The following is a 17,647-nucleotide window of genomic DNA, read 5'->3' as shown; positions in this document are numbered from 1 at the left end:
TGAATATAAATTACAAATTGTTTATTATTTATTATTCATACATTATATTAAACAACAATAACCATGTAAAAAGTTAAATCAGTTCAATCTTTAAATTGGATGTCGTTAAAAATACACAAATTCACTTGAATTTGAATTGCGGCTGTTTATATTAGCTTATAGAAATATTTATTTATATATTAATGAACTCTTCTTCTTTATTTGAGAAATATTGCTTACCAATTCTGACATCTGTTATCGTAAAAAAAAAGAAAACCTTCTGCTTTGCATTTCCACTTGAGAGAGGTCTTTACAATAACATTGAAAATCAAATTTTCGCCAAGAGTTTCGAGTTTTTCTGCTGCATTCAGCGGAAAAGTGAAAACCACAAGAAAACAGCTGAAACTCAGTCCGCATCAAGAATTCTGCTTAGCCAGCAAACGCTTGAAATGTTATAAATGCTGAACAGTCGTGGCAAGTGCTGAGCATTTCGAGCCAAGTTGACATCATGACAGACCACAGAGAATTTCTAGCAGCCGCAATTATTTTATTGTTGGGTAAGTTCCCACTGGAATAAGTCGATCTCAGCATGGGATTTTAATGATTTTGTGATACTCTTCAGCCATGCGACATTGCACCGCCGTTCCCTATGGCTCGCCTGGCAACGAGATTGACGGCGATGGCAGCTACCAGGGCACGGGTGGCAGCTCCGCCAGTGGACGAGCCATCGACTACCACACAGTCGTGGGCCACTTCAAAGACTTCTTCATGTATCTGCCAGTGATGATGACCACACTGAAGGAGACCATGTCCGGCTTTCCAAAGTTTGCCGAGGGCATGCGCATCCTGACCTCCGGCAAGGGCCGCGTGGACGGCGAGGACTGCAAGTGCAACCAGAACAGTTTGGCAATCGGATCCAGTGCTGAGGTATTGGACAATAGCAGCCGATTTGGTTAGGACCGCGCTGGGAGCAGTGACTGTGTATATAGCTTATGTAAATACGAATATGAATACCTAGTGCCAAGTAAAATAAATTAGTGTAATATTTAAATTAACCTAACATATATTTAAACACATAAGATATTTCATCATAAATGAGAAATACAATTAATATAAATTAAAGAAAATTAAAAATAAATATTTGAAATATTTAATATAGCACTAGAGGACAAATAGAGAAAGAGAGAGAGAGAAAGAGAGAGAGTGAGAGAGAGAGAGAGAGAGAGAGAGGGAGAGAGAGAGAAAGAGAAAAAACGAGATAGATAGTCGTATACGAATGCTAGAGATAGACATAGACTCGTAAGAGTCAGAGTGGGTGACTGGAAATGAAGGGAATATAGATTAATAGAGCTAGATTCATAGATACAGCTAGATGGAATTAGTGCAAGAGACTATGAGAGAGACAGAGAAACTGAGAGTGCGAGAGAGAAGCAGAGTGAACTATGGTTCGAGAGTGAAAGAGAGCGAGTGAATATTAACGATTATTTGAGGTAGAGAGAGGAAGTGAGAGTCAGCAAATGTGCGTGAGAGCACGAGGTAAAGCTATACTGATATACATTAAAAGTGAGAGAGAGGAAGATAAAGAGAAAGAGAAAGTGAGAGATAATTTTATATTATTGCTCAATTATTCTGGTGAGGGTAGAATCGGGTGAGTTAATCAAATGTTCGGCTGATTAGTTGTCGATCACTAAATCAGTAGATGAGTTGGTGAATCTGTAAGGCAGACAGTTGAGTGATAAGTTAATTACTCCACCAGTGATTCACTAAGCCGGTTAGCCAATCAATTAGGTTCAGCGCATACTTTGCTCATTAAACATTGATTTAGATTTCATTTAAATATGTTTGACAACTTTCTTCGTTAATTTCCTCTAACGATTAATTTCATTCCGTCTGTCCACTAAACTGTAATTGTGGCATATTACGCATATGGCTGCGGCTATGAGGCATTTGAATAACTGTAAACTTGACCCACAGGACTCGCAATGTCCTTGAGCGTAAGCAAGTCATAAGAAAGTCTGTTCTGGTAATCCTATATTAGCTATTAGGCAATCATCCGTCCTGATTGGACTTGAACTATATTTGTATTTTCTTAAGCAGTCAATAGTCGCCAGCGACGTTTCATTAGCCCAGTCAGCTCGCCCGGCAGAGAATGGAAATCGTAATCAAAACTTACAATCTGCATCGGGGCGGGCAGTCGCAACTGGTTTGGTTGTTGGTGTCCTGTCATATTTACACTTGTCATTATTGTTAATTGTGTTTGTTGTGGGTCAGGCACACATGCGGGCCATATTTACACATATTCGCCGAGTGCCAGCTGCATGGAAGTTGAAGTTTTAGTAACGCTCGGGTCTCTGTGTCTAACGGTCGGTTGTGAAATCGAAAAAGGAAAATTGATTGGCAACTGTACTTCGGGGCCAGTATGCGAAAGCGAAAAAAGTTTCTCAGATACTAGAGCAGCAAACAGTTATTTAGATTAGTTGAGTCTAGTCTGAGTCTAGGTCCAGGTCCAGATGGCCACAGGCATCGAGCTGATGGTGGCTGCCGCGCTGTGCCTGGCCTGTCCGCCGATGAATCATACGCTGCCTGAGGAACTAATACTACTTGACGAGTTTGGCAGTGTGGTGACAGATGTGCCCCTCGATGTGCACGCGGAGAACGTGGGTTTGGATGAAGAGACGCCCATGGAAACGCTCGAGGTGTTGCGCAACAAGCGGGAGAAACTGCGCAACATGAAGGCCTGGATCAATGGCCGGCATCTGCGCATAGCCACGCTCGAGGACTACCCTCTGAGCTACACCGAAGTGCTAGAGAATGGCACTCGGGTGGGTCATGGCGTCTCCTTCCAGATCATCGAGTTCCTTCAAGAGAAATTCAACTTCACCTACGAAGTGGTTGTGCCCCAAGACAACATACTTGGCTCGAAAGTCGATTTGGATCGCAGTCTCATTGAAATGCTCAACAATAGCGTGAGTTTCTCTTACACCCATAATCTAACATTCCAAATATCCCTCTCTCTCTCTCTCTCTCTCTTGGAGGACAGGAGGTGGATATAGCTGCTGCCTTCATACCCTCCCTGTCGGAGCAGCGCAGCTTTGTCTTCTACTCCACAACGACTCTGGATGAGGGCGAGTGGATCATGGTGATGCGAAGACCGCGAGAGTCGGCTGGGGGTTCTGGCTTACTGGCGCCATTCGAATTTTATGTCTGGATACTCATTTTCGTCTCGCTGCTGGCCGTCGGACCCATCATCTATATGCTCATCATAGTCCGAAATCGTCTCACAGGCGATACAAAGCAGCAGCCCTATTCCCTGGGCCACTGCGCCTGGTTCGTCTACGGCGCACTCATGAAGCAGGGCAGCACCCTCTCCCCCATCGCAGGTGAGCCAGCAATTAACCCTAATGCAGCGATAGCCATCTGCAATTTGAACTGCATTTGGCCCGTGAGCTGCGCTCGGTTCACTGGACATGCAATCGCCGAGTTTGTCGATTCAATTATCATTTATATATACATGTATAACATACATATCCTACATATATATTTAATCGCAGACTCGACACGCCTTCTCTTTGCGACCTGGTGGATTTTTATTACGATTTTAACCTCTTTTTACACGGCCAATTTGACGGCGTTTTTGACCCTCTCGAAATTCACTCTGCCCTATAACACGGTCAACGATATTCTAACGAAGAATAAACATTTTGTTTCCATGAGAGGAGGTGCCGTTGAGTATGCCATTCGCACGGTAAGTTCTTCAACAGATACAGATACAGATACAGATACAGATACAGATACAGATACAGATACAGATACAGATACAGATACAGATACAGATACAGATACAGATACAGATACAGATACAGATACAGATACAGATACAGATACAGATACAGATACAGATACAGATACAGATACAGATACAGATACAGATACAGATACAGATACAGATACAGATACAGATACAGATACAGATACAGATACAGATACAGATACAGATACAGATACAGATACAGATACAGATACAGATACAGATACAGATACAGATACAGATACAGATACAGATACAGATACAGATACAGATACAGATACAGATACAGATACAGATACAGATACAGATACAGATACAGATACAGATACAGATACAGATACAGATACAGATACAGATACAGATACAGATACAGATACAGATACAGATACAGATACAGAAACAGATACAGATACAGATACAGATACAGATACAGATACAGATACAGATACAGATAATGATAATGATAATGATAATATTGTACATATTCTTGTTTCATGTAGACGAATGAATCCCTATACATGCTGAATCGAATGATTCTGAACAATTATGCCGTGTTCACGGAGACCTCGAATGATACGTACAACCTGCAGAACTACGTGGAGCGGAACGGATATGTGTTCGTGCGAGATCGACCTGCGATTAATATAATGCTGTATAGGGATTACTTGTACCGTAAGTCGGTCAGCTTTAACGATGAGAAAGTGCACTGTCCGTTCGCCATGGCCAAGGAGCCGTTTTTGAAGAAGAAGCGAACCTTTGCCTATCCCATTGGCTCGAACCTCAGCGAGCTTTTCGACCCCGAGTAAGTCAAGCAGTTAATTGTTGATATAAAATGCTAATTAATTACTTTTTTTAGACTTCTCAATCTGGTAGAGTCTGGCATCATCAAGCATCTGTCGGCCCGGGAGTTGCCCAGCGCTGAGATTTGCCCACAGGATTTGGGCAGCACGGAGCGGCAGTTGAGGAACGGAGATCTGATGATGACCTACTATATAATGTTGGCCGGCTTTGTCACCTCTTTGGTCGTCTTTACCACAGAGCTGCTGTTCCGCTACATAAATGCCCGCCACGAGGCCAACAAGTGGGCGCGGCACGGCATCGGACGCTCGCCCAACGGGCAGTCCGTCAAGCCGTCCAGGTGGCTGCGCGGCCTGCGACGGCTGCACAGCGGCGATAAGCAGCTGCTGGGCTCGTCCACACATGCCCAGAATGTGACACCACCGCCTCCGTATCAGAGCATCTTCAATCATGGCGGGGAGCACCATTGGCATCAGGGTGGCAAGGGGCACGGCCTGGTTCTGGGTGGCAACCAGAACGGCGGAGTGCGACGCATGATTAATGGCCGGGACTACATTGTCTTTCGCAATGCGAATGGCCAGAGCCAACTGGTGCCAGTCCGGTCGCCATCGGCAGCTCTATTCCAGTACACCTACACGGAGTAGTCAAGCAGAGGATGAAGATGAGGATGAGAGAAGATGAAGAAGAAGATGAGACGACTTTTTCTAGCAAACGAACACAATTTGATGCACTTCATCACAATCACAATTAGCTCGAGTGCATAGACGTAGACAATGTTTTGATCCAGTTTCAACAGTCCTCTAGATAGATTTAAGATACATACTACATATGTGCGAGGTGTGCTTAAAGAGTACAGAGAAGTTGAGGTAATTACCATTAAGCGCAGCTCGTAGATTAAAAGAGTTACAGAAACTTTGAAGTCTTTTGTGGAGAAGACTAAATATAAAAGTAGATGCGAAAGAAGTAGGTCTTATATGGAAAATGTAGGAATTAAATGATAGACACGAATTGTGACTTAAGAGAGAGAAAGTGGGAGGGCGATGAGTAGGGAGAAACTATGAAATACCCCTTACTTGGTATGTATTAAATTTCGTTGTTAAGATACCAAATCTGATGGCAGAGAAAAATTCTTTGCCAATTTCTATATCTTATATAAAGAATTCAGTTCGATTTCAAAATAGATTATCAATCATGAATATACGAATAATTCCTTTGTAGAATTTCCCTTTATAAATTTCCCCTTATCGGCCCTGACTAGTCGAAAAGAGCGTCAAAGTTTCTATAGCTTTATTAATTAACAACAATTGATGAATGCATATTTATATAATTTCTAAAACTCAATCACAATAAATTTCTAGTTGTTTTGTGAGCAATTGTGACCTCGCATTGTCTCTAATCGAAGGTGCCATGGGCATTGAAGGTGTAGGCGGCGGAGTGCATATCCAGGCTGCTGTGCGAGGAGCCGGAGCTGATGGAGGGCGCGCGAGTCGAGCCGGCTGAGGAGCTGCCCGACGATGAGCCGCTGGAGGAGCTGACCCAGGCATGGCCACTGCGTCGACGTCGCTGGCGCACCAGGCCCAGCACTGAGCCGGCAACAGGTGTGCTGGACGTGGAGGATTGGCGTTGATAGCGTGTCGAGTCCAGTGTGACGAAAGCTGATGCAGCTCGTCGAGTTGCAGCATTATTGTTGTTGTTGTTGTTGTTGTTGTTGTTCTGTGGAGCAGTTGCTGGCCTTGGGGCAGACTCCGACTCACTGGAGATGGAACTGTGGATTTCGTCTGGCTCAGTGCCTGTCTCTGGCGGATCCTCATTAATGGATTGCCCATCGAGGATCTGCAGCGTGGCCACGCTGCGTCTCATCATGTCGCGATACAGCGGCAAACGGCACACGGGATTGCCACTGAGCTCCACTTCCGTGAGCTGCGGGCACAGACCCAGAAACGAGAGCAGGCCCAGTTCGCTGATGCGATTGTTGCGCGCCTGCAGCATCTGCAGCTGGCTCAGCTCCGTCAAGGGACCCACGCGCTGTATCATGTTGCCATCGGCGATCAGGACTCTTAGATTGGGCACGCCGCTGGTGCCATCGAAGCTATTTAGGCCACAATTGCTGATGTTCAGATGGGTGAGCTGCGTCAGGCCGTAGCCCAGGTCGCGCAGAGAGCTCAGCACGCTACCGCTGAGATCCAGTTGCTGCAGACGTGGCAGGAAGAGCGAGAGCCTGGACAGGCTCACCGAATAGGAAATGACACGCAGGCGGACCGTTTCCACCTGCTCCAGATCTGTGCGTTGTGTGACGCGACGCTGGAAAGATGGAAGGATTGGAATCTAGGATAACGAGCAATTCCATTCAACACACTTACCAGGAGCTCATCAAGCGTTGGCTCCGGCAGCTGTGGCGGCAGCACCACTGGCAGCAAATGCACGAACGCCGGAAAGTGTTCGGTTTCCTCCACAATGGGCTCATCCCGGTCGAAGGAGTTGCGACGCTCCAATTGGCGACGGTTTTGTCGCTCCACTTGCAGCTGCTGCTGCTGCTGTTGCTGCAGTCGCGCTTCTGCCGTGGGCGGACGCAGCTGGGCGAGTGCAGCGGGGCCTGGCAGTAGCGGAGCCAGCAGCAGTGGCACCTCCGGCTGCAGCGAATGCTCCGGCGAGGACTCCGAATACTCGGCGGGTGCTTCAAGCACAGGCATTTGCGTTGTCTCTTGTCTAATGCGCAGTTTTCGCCTGAGCCTTAACCGGTTGCGTCTTTAGCTGGTTTTGTTATTGACATAACAAGTGCGCAGTTGCCCGAGGCAACGCATCACGGCCAGGGTTGCCAGCCTGTCAGAAAGGAGGGGTATTTGCTTTGACTCAAGTATTTTGTTGTGGATATTTAGAAAAACATTTGTGAATTCAGCAGGGAATTGTCAAAGAGCAACTATTTTATTAGTTTGTTTATTTTTATTTTTTTTAGTAAAGCTTTTTATTATTTTTTTTTAAATATTTAAAAAAATTTATTTAATTTTTTTTTATTTGGTCATTTATTTTATTTTACTTATTTATTTATTTTTGTATAATTTTATAATTTATTTTTCTGCTTCTATCAACCTTACCTAATTTTACATAAAAGAGCAAATTGCAAAATTTGTATTACTAAGATTTAGTATTACGGGATACTCTTCACAAATTTTCAGCTATAGAATTGATTGAATGCAGGTATGATGTACTATAACGCTTTCCCTTATAACGTTATACGTAAGATGTCTTTAAATAATAGCCAACTGTTTGCATTTATTTATAAGCATGGGTATTTATTGATAAAAGCTTCTATTCATAAATAAAGCCATTATTATATTGAGGTATTTTTAATATGGGCAAATAACGTTCGAAAGGCTGCTAAATGAACAAGTTACGCTATGCGACAAGCAATGCTTTAATACTCCATAGCTCCCACTTGGCCCTCTCAACATTTTGGCTAATGTGTTAACTGACGTCAAGCCGTGACGTCACGGTCATGACGTGTGCTCAATGTCGATAGCTTGCATTGAGCGCGAGAGCCAAAGGGACAAAGACTAATATGCGGTAAGAGCCAAGGAGCGAGCGAGAGAGTCAGAGAAAGAGTGGGCACAGGGGCGAGGGCAGAGAGTGAGCGAGCTCAGTGCGACAGTTCAAGTGCCAAGCGCCTTTTGGCATTTCAGGGACCATTAGCTGTGAGGCCTTTGCGCTGGCGAATCGCGTTTCGCGCTTTTGTTTTTGCTTTGCGTGTCTGATGCAGCCAGACGACGCCTCTGCACGCTTTACGATAATAAAATTTGCCTGACGCCTTCGGAATGGCAGCGCTGCGTACGAATGGAAGAGAGAGAGAGAGAGAGGGGAGCTTTTGCCGGCTTTTGTGCTAGCGCTCGCTCGTGTCTGGTTTCTTTGTTGTTTTGATTTCGAGAGCTTTCTCGATTGACGTCATCAACATGATGTACAGGCTGAAAGCTGCGCAGTAGCTTGAGCCAAGCTGAGACGCTTCCACGCATTTATCGATTCAGCCGAGCGCAAGGCAGTGCCAGAGAGTGTGTGAGAATGACAGCAAAGCAGCAAGCCAGACAGAGACAGAGCGATCGAGAGAGTGTGGGTAAGCGAAATGTCGCAAAAACTACGACAGCTGCTTACTGTAAATCAATTCCTGTGGTTGGGGCATTGGCAGAGAGAGGTTTAAGTAGTCGAGTAGCTTTGCTATTATTATTAGTGGAAAATATATACACACTAATATAATATATTTAGGCTATATATAATGTCATATTTAATTTAATAAATTTAATAAAAGTAACGTCTATTGAGTTTCTCTCAGTGTAGCCAGTCAGCAAGCTCGCAAATGTTTTGGAGCAAGGTGCTGCTAAAAACAAAAATCCCCCACCTTTGCCAACACTGGCGGGTGCCTATAAATAGAATTTGTCAATAATGCCTGCACACACGCACACACAGACACACGAGGAGTCTGTATGTGTGTGTGGGCGTTAATGCGAGCCACGCACAGCTACTGACGTCATTGTGCAAAGCTTTCGCCTTGCCTGCGCTCGTTACTACGTTTCAGGAAGCAGGACACAAACAACAAGCCACCACCGAATGGGAGTCAGGCCAGCGCCAGGGCATTTCGTTTTGGGCCATTTTGCATTGCTGTTTCGGCCAGGCCAAGTCAGTCGCTTAGCAGCCGCGAACGCGAGCAAAACACACGGTTCTCAGGTCTCCACCGGGCGACCTTCGTTGAGAAGCCACAAAATAGAATTGTTTAAAGTGAATTTACAAAATTTATTCGCAGCGAAAGCCTCAAGCAATATTTAAATATTTAAGCCTTGATCGAAGCAGTTGCTAACTAATTGTGTACAGGAAATTACTATACCTGAAGGCTAAGCACAGCACAGCTGTGTGTGGGTCCCCGTGTGTGCGTGTGTGTGTGTCTGTCTGTGAGCGGTGCGCGGGTGTAGCTGCAGCAAGTGCATGCGACGTTTTTGCTGCATAATTATTTGGGTCAAAGCGAAAAGCTGCAGCTTCGCAACTTTGACTGCTCGAAAGTTCAATACGCATCCTGCTGGACGAATCCACCTGTTATGAGGGCACGCCGTAGCTCATGGAACTCAGCAGCCGTTGCAACAACAACAACAACAACAACAGCAGCAACTAGGGATATAGAGGAAATCTAAGATAATTGAATTGACAGTTCGAGATTTGTGCTAACACACGCAATGGAGGCGACTCAGCCCAAGGTGCATCGTCAGCACCAGCGACAGCGACGCACAGAGGCACGACAGCGGCGCTTGGAGCGGGAGGCAGCCGCAGCGGCGAATACGCCGCCCGATCTGGAGCTGGAGGTAACGGAGGCCGTGCTGGAGACACTCGAGAGCTGTGCGGCGGCGCTCAATGATACAGCATCGACGACAACAACAACTACAACAGCCACAACAATAGCGGGTCGCATCAGTGCACAGAGCTCGGCGGACAGCATCGAAATGGTGGGATCGCCCAGTCAAACCTCGCAGCAGACGGTGGTGCTGGTGAACGGCCATGCACCGCCATCGCAGGACACACTAGAGGAGAGCGCCTCCCTTGGCGCCGATGAGCCGATGGGCGCAGCAGCGGTAGCGGCAGACGCTGGTGCAGCCGAAGGCGAGGCCACCACGCACCTGGAGTCGCCCACACAGCCAACGAAGCAGAGCGACGGGAGTCGCAACTCTTCCGGTGATGCAATGAGTCTCCGGGAGACACTGCGTCAGCTGCCGGCCACACATGGACATCGGTCGCGGCGCACCCACTCGCCGCAGTCGCCGGCACTGCGCTCCCTGGAAGTGGACTCGTCCTTCCATCGCGGCATTCTGGGCTACATTGATCGTGAGCTCAAGCAGAGCTCGCCCACGCCCTCGGCGCTGAGCATGGGCGCGGGCAGCAGCGGGGGAGGTGGCGGCGTGGGCGGCGGTGCCTCGCGCAAGCAGCAATCGCTGTCAGATCCTCAGGCCAGTCCCGCCCAGCGTTCGCTGCGCTCGCGGAACAGCTTCGACAAGAGTCCGCGGCGGAAGCGCAGCAAGTCGGAGTCCCGCAGGAGGCGGGAACGGAAGCTCATAGCCGCTGGCGAGATGGAGGTGCGCCAGGCCAACGAGACGCTGATGCGCTACCTCAAGCAGTGCTCCGATATGCATGATGCGTCGCTGTCGGGCGAACTGGAGATCGATCAGAGCCTGGAGGAGCGACGAGTGCATCGGAAGACGAAATCGCAGCGCGACAAGCGGGGCCAGCTCATCAGTAAGTATCAGGCTCTGCACCCGCTCCTGCTCCTGTTCCTGTTACTGCTCCTGCTCCTCCTCCTCTTCCTCCTGCTCCCACCCAGATTGCCAAATTGTATTCCATTGAGAAAAAGCTCTTCATACAACCCACAACAAATACGATTCTGCGCAGTTTCAATGCTCATCCCTCTCACCCACTCTCTCTCTTTCTCTCTGTCTCGCTCTTTCACTGTTATCTGCAGGCAAGCTTTACTCAGCTGGTGGGCTATCGTCCATATTGAAGGAGCTGGCGGATGACATTGCGCCCGCCGAGGGCGAGGAGATCTACAATCCATTCACTCCGGTCGTCTCGCCCACGGACGATACGCCCGCGCACATCGACAAAATGTTTCTGCAGACGTCATCGGGCTATCGACCAGTGGAGCAGAGCTACTACAAGCGTTCCTTTGTGGGTGCCGCACGCGGCGCAGCTGGCACCAGCAGCAGCTGCATTGGCATCGATGGCATCTCCGCAGCGGAGCTGGGCGGCGCTGGACGTCTCTTTCGCTCGAGCGGCGGCGGCTCGGCCAGCGGACGCGGCAGCTACGGCGACACACGCTGTCTGCTGGATGCCAACCTAAATCGGTGGGTTAATCCGGGTGGCGACACCCGCGTGGGCGTCTATTCTTATGCTCTTTTGTCTGTTGCGTGTATCTAATCCGGCGGTTACACGCTATTTATATCCGCCCTCAGACTGATGTAGTACAAACACACACAAACGCACATACACACACACACGGACATACACAGGCACAAACACATTTAATTTGAACCAATGGATTTCCAATGAAAATTTCGTTGCTATTCATGCTTATCTTGTCTCTCGTCCCTTGCGTGTTTATTTTAGTCCCAAGAATTGGTTCTAAGAAAAGCTTAGCCGTCGAGCTCTTTTCTGTGCACAAATTGCGCAAGGAGCCTTGAGCCGAGTTCGTGGTCAGATGTTTTAGCTGGCATTGAAAGGCATTCAAATTGATTTCCAGAAGAACTAGTTAACTTACATATTGGACAAAGGCTTAATCCCAGATAAATGTAAAATTATTACTAAGTCTTTGGGCAGTTTAATTGAATACAATTTGAAAAGAGACCAGGGATTATTTTATGTCTATTTTTGATATCATCATAAAGTGTGGAATTCATGATATTCAAATTTGAGATTTCAGATATAATGGGCTAATCCACTTAAAAGACATGGTCTTAAAAAATAATTCGTAGTATATTCTTAGATCGACTGTTGTGATGAGCAAATATTTATTTAGGTACATGTTAGCAATATTGCCGATCAGCTTTTTTTTTTTACCTATATACGTTCTTTCAACTTATCTTTGGGTGAGCTTAACTAAAGTTGTCCTAGAATTCCAATATATTATTAGATCTTAATGTTTTTAATGGGCTCACAGTTAATTTTTTCTGCAATAAAAGAAACTTTGTTGCACATAATAATTAGTTAAGATTTTGATAAGTTGAGCCTCAATTTAAAATTCTACAAATCTAGTTTATAACTGAACTGAAAATGACAAAGAAAAATTTGTTAATATATTTATTTATTTATTTATTTTTTTTAATTTTGTGATTGCTTTATTTTCTGTATGTTTTTATTTTTAAATTTAATTTTATTTAGTCAGTATAGAGTGAATAAATAAAATTTTATTTATAATTCACATATTTTATGATTATATTACGATTATACACACATAAAGAACATGCCATTATAATGAATATAGGATATTGGATAGGATAGGATAATGAGCATAGGATATTTTATTTATGCAATATAAATATTTTAAAAATTATTTACAACAATATTTAATACATATACAGACTAAATTATTCATAAATTGCTTTACTATTCTGCAGCAATGGCATCTCGAGCAACATCCAACTTGCCTGTGTTATTCAACGAATTTGGCTGCTCATTTCGAACATATGCCATGGGCTGCTAGCTGGTCTAGCCTTGGCCCATCTGCTCTTTGTGATGAGTAGCCATCCCACGGATTGGGCAAAGGTCATCAATAGCATGGGTCTTGCGGGCGAGACCACAGCTGCAACAGCAGCTGCCACAGCAGCAGCAGCAGCAGCAACAACAACAACAACAACAACACCAACAGCCCAAATGTCAAAGTTGGGCATAGAACTGACCAATTCTGTTAAGGGAACGGACTCTGGAGCGGGCTCAGCCGCGGGAGCGACGACGTCGACAGCGAATAGCGAAGCCATTGCATTGATTAGCGACTATGCGGGATTTGCTGATATCTATCTGAATACGTTCTATTGTCTGGCCATAATTTGCCTGGTTTCTGTATTCGATCGGTGAGTGAATATGTGAGATATACATACATAATCATATATATAGATTTCGATTTCAATTCTTATCAATCATCACAATTAGTCCATTTGCCAAGTGTCCAGGGCTGGCCTTCGTCAGCAGCGCTCTATATATAGAAAATGAAAGTCAAATTCATTTACTTCGAGTGCTTCTGGGCGGTGAGGTTTGGTGTGCGTGTTAGCCAAGTGCTGCTGCTGTTGTTGTTGTTGTTGTGTGTTTGGGTGCCCCAAGAACACATTGACCTCAAAGCGCACGGGACTGGCCCCAAGGTGGAAACCCTTCAAGCGACCCGCACATTTCATTGAAAAAACATGCACGCACGCACACACACACACACACACACACTCACACACACACACACACAAGCCTACTCAAATAGAGATGGCTGCCACCTCCTGTCAAGAGCATATGAATAGTAGGCAGGCACTAAATTCTGGGCCAGACCTCGCCTCGCCTCGCCACGCCTCCTCCTTCTTAGCTGAAGTGTGACGCGTGGGCGCCTCATGTTGCGTCAATATTGCCACTTGGGCGCTGAAAAGTATGCTATACTTAATTTTGAATTGCAAATGTTCAAGAGCTTCGCTTTGTTTGGCTTCGTGGCTGCTGTCAGCTGTTGTCCGTTGCCTGTTGTCTGTTGTCTGCCGTCTGTTGCTGCAATCATTTTTACTATGCTCGCTGCGTAGTCAATTTCATCATCTGCAGAAAACGCAAAAAGCACTATATATATATATGTATATATATACATTTTAATGCTCTTAAACTTTGCTCTTTTTGCGCTACCCACACACAGGGAACACGCGCTGCTCGCTCGCTGCACTCTTGACCTTTAAAGTCAGCGAATGCTTGATTGTCTCTGTGTGTGTGGGTGTGTGTGTGTATGTGTGTCTGTGGGTGAATTTTTTGGTAGACCGAGCAACACTGAAATTGTCTGCTTTTGTCTGTTTCGGTTTGGGTTTCTGTTTTCGGCTTTCGGTTTTGGCTTTGGCTTTGGCTTTGGCTCCACTGTCTTTGCCCATTACCATTCGACACTCTCGCTGTGCCCCAGCTCTCTGGCAGTGAAAGTGTAAAAGTCAGTCTGACATTTCGCCTCGTTATCCTGTGTCCCGTGATTTATGTGATGCTGGCGTCTTTTGCAAATGTCATTGGTGTATTGCCTGGCTTTGCCTTTTCCATTCCATCGGCATCCTGTGCAGCTTTTGACCTTTTCCGTCTTCGAGTCACAGCTGTATGCATGCACGTAGGATATTACGCTAAATGCCAGTGGGATATGATACTGCTGACCCAGTGCAAACATAAGCAAAGTGGACGAACTTACTGGAGCAGCAGTTGCTTACATTGATAGATATACTGGAGCAGAAGTTGCTTACTTTGATAGATATTTATATAGTATACTCTGCTTCTCGCTTAAAGTTTTTAGAAAAAGGTCAACTTGAGTGGGGGCAAAGTAGCTGTAATCTCAGCTCAGTTAATCTAGTCATTCGCTTAGTTGAGGTTGATGCAAGAGTATGACATTCTGTTTTTTTTTTTCTTTATTTTTAATTGTTATGTGAGTAGGAGTATTATTTAATAATACATTTATTTATACATCTACATAATAATGTTAAGTATCATTGGGCTTTTTAGCATTGTTCAGCATATATTAAGCTTGTCGATCATCTATAATTTCTATTGCTATAGGTATATAGCCAATCTAATATATATTTTGATTGCAAACGAATGAAATACATTAGGTAAAAATAACAGAAGTATGTCAAACTTTTGTTCATTATAGTCAAGTAAAATTGTCTGCATTATATAGAATGCCCGAATAATTGAAAGCATTTGAATTTGAATTTGCATTTACTACGGTTTGGGATGTTACATTGATTTAATTTATTTTATTAATATAAAACTAAGACAGATTGATTTGAAGATATATTTATTTATTTGATTAATCTAAATTTATGTATAACTAGAATTAAGCAAGGGCAGTTGGGACTTAACTTGACTTGACTTGACTCGGCTAGTTAACTGACCAATCTTTAAAGCTGGTTGAAAATTGTGGAGGATTTAGTCTTTTCTGCTGTAACTATGAACACATTGTCGCATATTCTGTTATATTAAATATCTAATAGTGCTTATTTTATAAATATGTACATATGTATCTACAACATAAAATTGGAATTCGATTTATACTTATATATAATAAATTATATCGATTCGCAAATTTAATATTGTTAGCACTGGCTTTAACAATTTGTATTAAGCACGAGCTATTTTTGCTGTCGTGTTGTTTGCTATTATATATGTACATATACATTTATATATGTAATATAGTCAATTTATAAGCCCTTCAGAGCAGTCGATGCACGCAAAGCCTGAGTATTTAAACGAGAATTGATTGCAATCTGACGAAGTTGTTGCTAAGAGCGAGCAAGCAGAAATAGTAATTAGGCTCTCTGATAGTATTTATGTATATAACCAAAATATGTATACTCGTATATAGACATATATTCAATTTAAAGAGCTGTCGAGGCTTGAACCTTTGCACTACTATCACGATAGTTGGTTTTTTCATTTATGCTCGAGCTACGATCGCATGATCAAGCCGAAGCTCCGTGGGAACGAACACGAAGGCAAAGATCTATTCAGTACATAAATCTCTTATAGAGCTAGCCAGCCAGCCAGCCAACTCCTGCTGATCTCTACAGAGTGTATATTCAGAACTCTGAGAATGTTGCTGTAAAGTGAACAGCTAGACAGTCGTTGCCCGAAGCCAATATGCTCTCCAAAATTCACTCATTAACACTGCAATGAATACATCCTCCATATACCATAGACCTGCACGCAACTAATAACCAATTTCTATATTTCAGCATGGACATATGTCGCTGGAGCTTCTCGAATGCCAGCGAGCTAATATCATTCCGATGGCTGATCATCACAATGCTGTACTTCGCAACAATAATCCTGACTATATGCTCCGACTCCATCGACGAGAAGCTCTATCTGATCAATAATAATGCCAACATAACGCTAACACAACAGGAGTTGGTATGTCTTGGAATTTCCAATTGAATTCGATATCTAATTCTAATTGAATCTCTTATCGCAGCTAAGCAACAGTGTGCAGAGTGTTTGGAGTAGTCTGTCGGTGACGCGAAGTATTGCAGCCATATCGGGCTGGATAATGATAGGCCTGACGCCCCAAGAGGATATGCTGTACGAGCATCTGGTTGATCTAACCAAATATCAGTTGACAAATAATTGAACTTAAGTGCGAAAATATAAACTATTGTGTATATAAATAGTATATATATGAATATATGTATGTAGTGAGAACCTTTAACTAAGTAGTTGCTGTTGTTTAGTAATTGGCTTTTTATATTGTCTAACCGAAATGAGTTTGCTAAACACGGCTATTCGAAACAATAATGCATAGAACTTATATACCTAGAACAATTGACGACATCACGAGAAACCCAAAATGAAATTAAGCTTTAAAATATAAATATAAAACAATTGTGAATAAACCATCTGCAATTGCAATTGCAATTGGATGCCCTTCACTGGCCGCTAGAACCGAAGTTTAGTTTCTTAAGTCTATTTGAATTAGTAGAAAGCCCGAAATATGGACACCATACTTACTACTAGACGTGGAAGAACTATACCAAGCACTAGCATTATATACATACATATGCATATATGTATGTATGTATGATGTATGTGTGTGTATTTATAACGAGGTAGATAAATAATATTATGCATTCTTATACACCATATACAAAATATATATATATATATTAATATGTATTCATAATTTAAGTAAACATATCGACTATAGTGAACAAATTTAATAAATATATAAACGTTGTCATCGTTGTGGCAGTTTAACAAAAGGCTTCTTAGCATTAAGTACGTACTACAGTTGGTATCCGCTATATGCAACCAAAAGCAATAAAACTTATCAAACGTAAGCTGATGTACATATATATAGTTTGTCCATTTGTTTAGCATTCGATCTGTTCACTATGTTATATAGCTTAGTTAATCCAAATAATAAAAACTGAAAATTGAAATTTGTTTCCTTTTTGCTTGTCGATATTTTTGTAAGCTCGAACACCAAGTCAGATTAGTCTGTACATGATTAGATATCGCAGATTTCTGTAGTTCACATTCATACTCGATGTGTATATAGTTTTATATTCTCGTACAAAAATTCCGTTACTAGCGATATCCACTGTAGTCAATCCAACGTTTGATAAGTGCAATGAAATTTGTAAAGCGTTAATTACATACATAAAACAAATGTATATAGTATAAGTATATTATATTTATACATATATGCGACTATTTCAAGTTATATACACATATATATAAACGAATTGTATAAAAATGTTCGAATTAATTACTCATTCTATATGAAATATTCAATTTGCGTTCAAACAAGCGAAATTCCTATGTTAATATTTTGTTTGT

The 17,647-nt window shown here is 43.5% G+C and overlaps 4 protein-coding genes across 4 annotated transcripts; 3 read left to right on the top strand and 1 right to left on the bottom strand.

The window, feature by feature from the left end:
* Positions 1 to 453: 453 nt before the first annotated feature.
* Positions 454 to 1,067, top strand: LOC6583246. The gene is made up of 2 exons (XM_002008883.4): positions 454 to 536; positions 602 to 1,067. Exons 1-2 carry the CDS (start codon positions 488 to 490, stop codon positions 934 to 936), a joined length of 384 nt encoding a protein of 127 aa, XP_002008919.1. The 5' UTR covers positions 454 to 487; the 3' UTR covers positions 937 to 1,067.
* Positions 1,068 to 2,335: 1,268 nt separating this feature from the next.
* Positions 2,336 to 5,927, top strand: LOC6583245 (ionotropic receptor 93a). The gene is made up of 5 exons (XM_002008882.4): positions 2,336 to 2,945; positions 3,020 to 3,359; positions 3,531 to 3,724; positions 4,288 to 4,589; positions 4,644 to 5,927. Exons 1-5 carry the CDS (start codon positions 2,490 to 2,492, stop codon positions 5,227 to 5,229), a joined length of 1,878 nt encoding a protein of 625 aa, XP_002008918.4. The 5' UTR covers positions 2,336 to 2,489; the 3' UTR covers positions 5,230 to 5,927.
* On the bottom strand, positions 5,858 to 7,542 carry LOC6583244 (leucine-rich repeat-containing protein 56). The gene is made up of 2 exons (XM_002008881.4): positions 6,946 to 7,542; positions 5,858 to 6,886 (listed from the first exon to the last, which is right to left on the bottom strand). Exons 1-2 carry the CDS (start codon positions 7,273 to 7,275, stop codon positions 5,978 to 5,980), a joined length of 1,239 nt encoding a protein of 412 aa, XP_002008917.1. The 5' UTR covers positions 7,276 to 7,542; the 3' UTR covers positions 5,858 to 5,977.
* A 1,699-nt stretch (positions 7,543 to 9,241) lies between these two features.
* On the top strand, positions 9,242 to 17,012 carry LOC6583243. The gene is made up of 5 exons (XM_002008880.4): positions 9,242 to 10,846; positions 11,070 to 11,451; positions 12,721 to 13,173; positions 16,045 to 16,222; positions 16,284 to 17,012. The coding sequence occupies exons 1-5, from the start codon at positions 9,796 to 9,798 to the stop codon at positions 16,437 to 16,439; spliced, it is 2,220 nt and encodes a 739-aa protein (XP_002008916.2). The 5' UTR covers positions 9,242 to 9,795; the 3' UTR covers positions 16,440 to 17,012.
* Positions 17,013 to 17,647: the final 635 nt, after the last annotated feature.

The sequence above is a fragment of the Drosophila mojavensis genome, unplaced genomic scaffold (assembly GCF_018153725.1).
Source record: "Drosophila mojavensis isolate 15081-1352.22 unplaced genomic scaffold, ASM1815372v1 contig_74, whole genome shotgun sequence".
In the NCBI taxonomy this organism is placed as follows: Eukaryota; Metazoa; Arthropoda; class Insecta; order Diptera; family Drosophilidae; genus Drosophila; species Drosophila mojavensis.
The sequence above is the reverse complement of the archived record's forward strand: the minus strand, read 5'-3'. Positions and strand labels throughout refer to the sequence as shown.

What these genes read in the sequence shown, in the direction of transcription:
- LOC6583245 (XM_002008882.4), top strand. Translation starts at nt 2,490, where the DNA reads ATGGCCACAGGCATCGAGCTGATGGTGGCTGCCGCGCTGTGCCTGGCC. An exon ending in TTGAAATGCTCAACAATAGC is followed by an intron (nt 2,946 to 3,019) that starts GTGAGTTTCTCT and finishes CTTGGAGGACAG; the next exon opens with GAGGTGGATATAGCTGCTGC. An exon ending in TTGAGTATGCCATTCGCACG is followed by an intron (nt 3,725 to 4,287) that starts GTAAGTTCTTCA and finishes TGTTTCATGTAG; the next exon opens with ACGAATGAATCCCTATACAT.
- LOC6583243 (XM_002008880.4), top strand. Translation starts at nt 9,796, where the DNA reads ATGGAGGCGACTCAGCCCAAGGTGCATCGTCAGCACCAGCGACAGCGA. An exon ending in CTGGATGCCAACCTAAATCG is followed by an intron (nt 11,452 to 12,720) that starts GTGGGTTAATCC and finishes ACTATTCTGCAG; the next exon opens with CAATGGCATCTCGAGCAACA. An exon ending in CTGGTTTCTGTATTCGATCG is followed by an intron (nt 13,174 to 16,044) that starts GTGAGTGAATAT and finishes TCTATATTTCAG; the next exon opens with CATGGACATATGTCGCTGGA.
- LOC6583246 (XM_002008883.4), top strand. Translation starts at nt 488, where the DNA reads ATGACAGACCACAGAGAATTTCTAGCAGCCGCAATTATTTTATTGTTG. An exon ending in CGCAATTATTTTATTGTTGG is followed by an intron (nt 537 to 601) that starts GTAAGTTCCCAC and finishes GATACTCTTCAG; the next exon opens with CCATGCGACATTGCACCGCC.
- LOC6583244 (XM_002008881.4), bottom strand. Translation starts at nt 7,275, where the DNA reads ATGCCTGTGCTTGAAGCACCCGCCGAGTATTCGGAGTCCTCGCCGGAG. An exon ending in CAACGCTTGATGAGCTCCTG is followed by an intron (nt 6,887 to 6,945) that starts GTAAGTGTGTTG and finishes CCATCTTTCCAG; the next exon opens with CGTCGCGTCACACAACGCAC.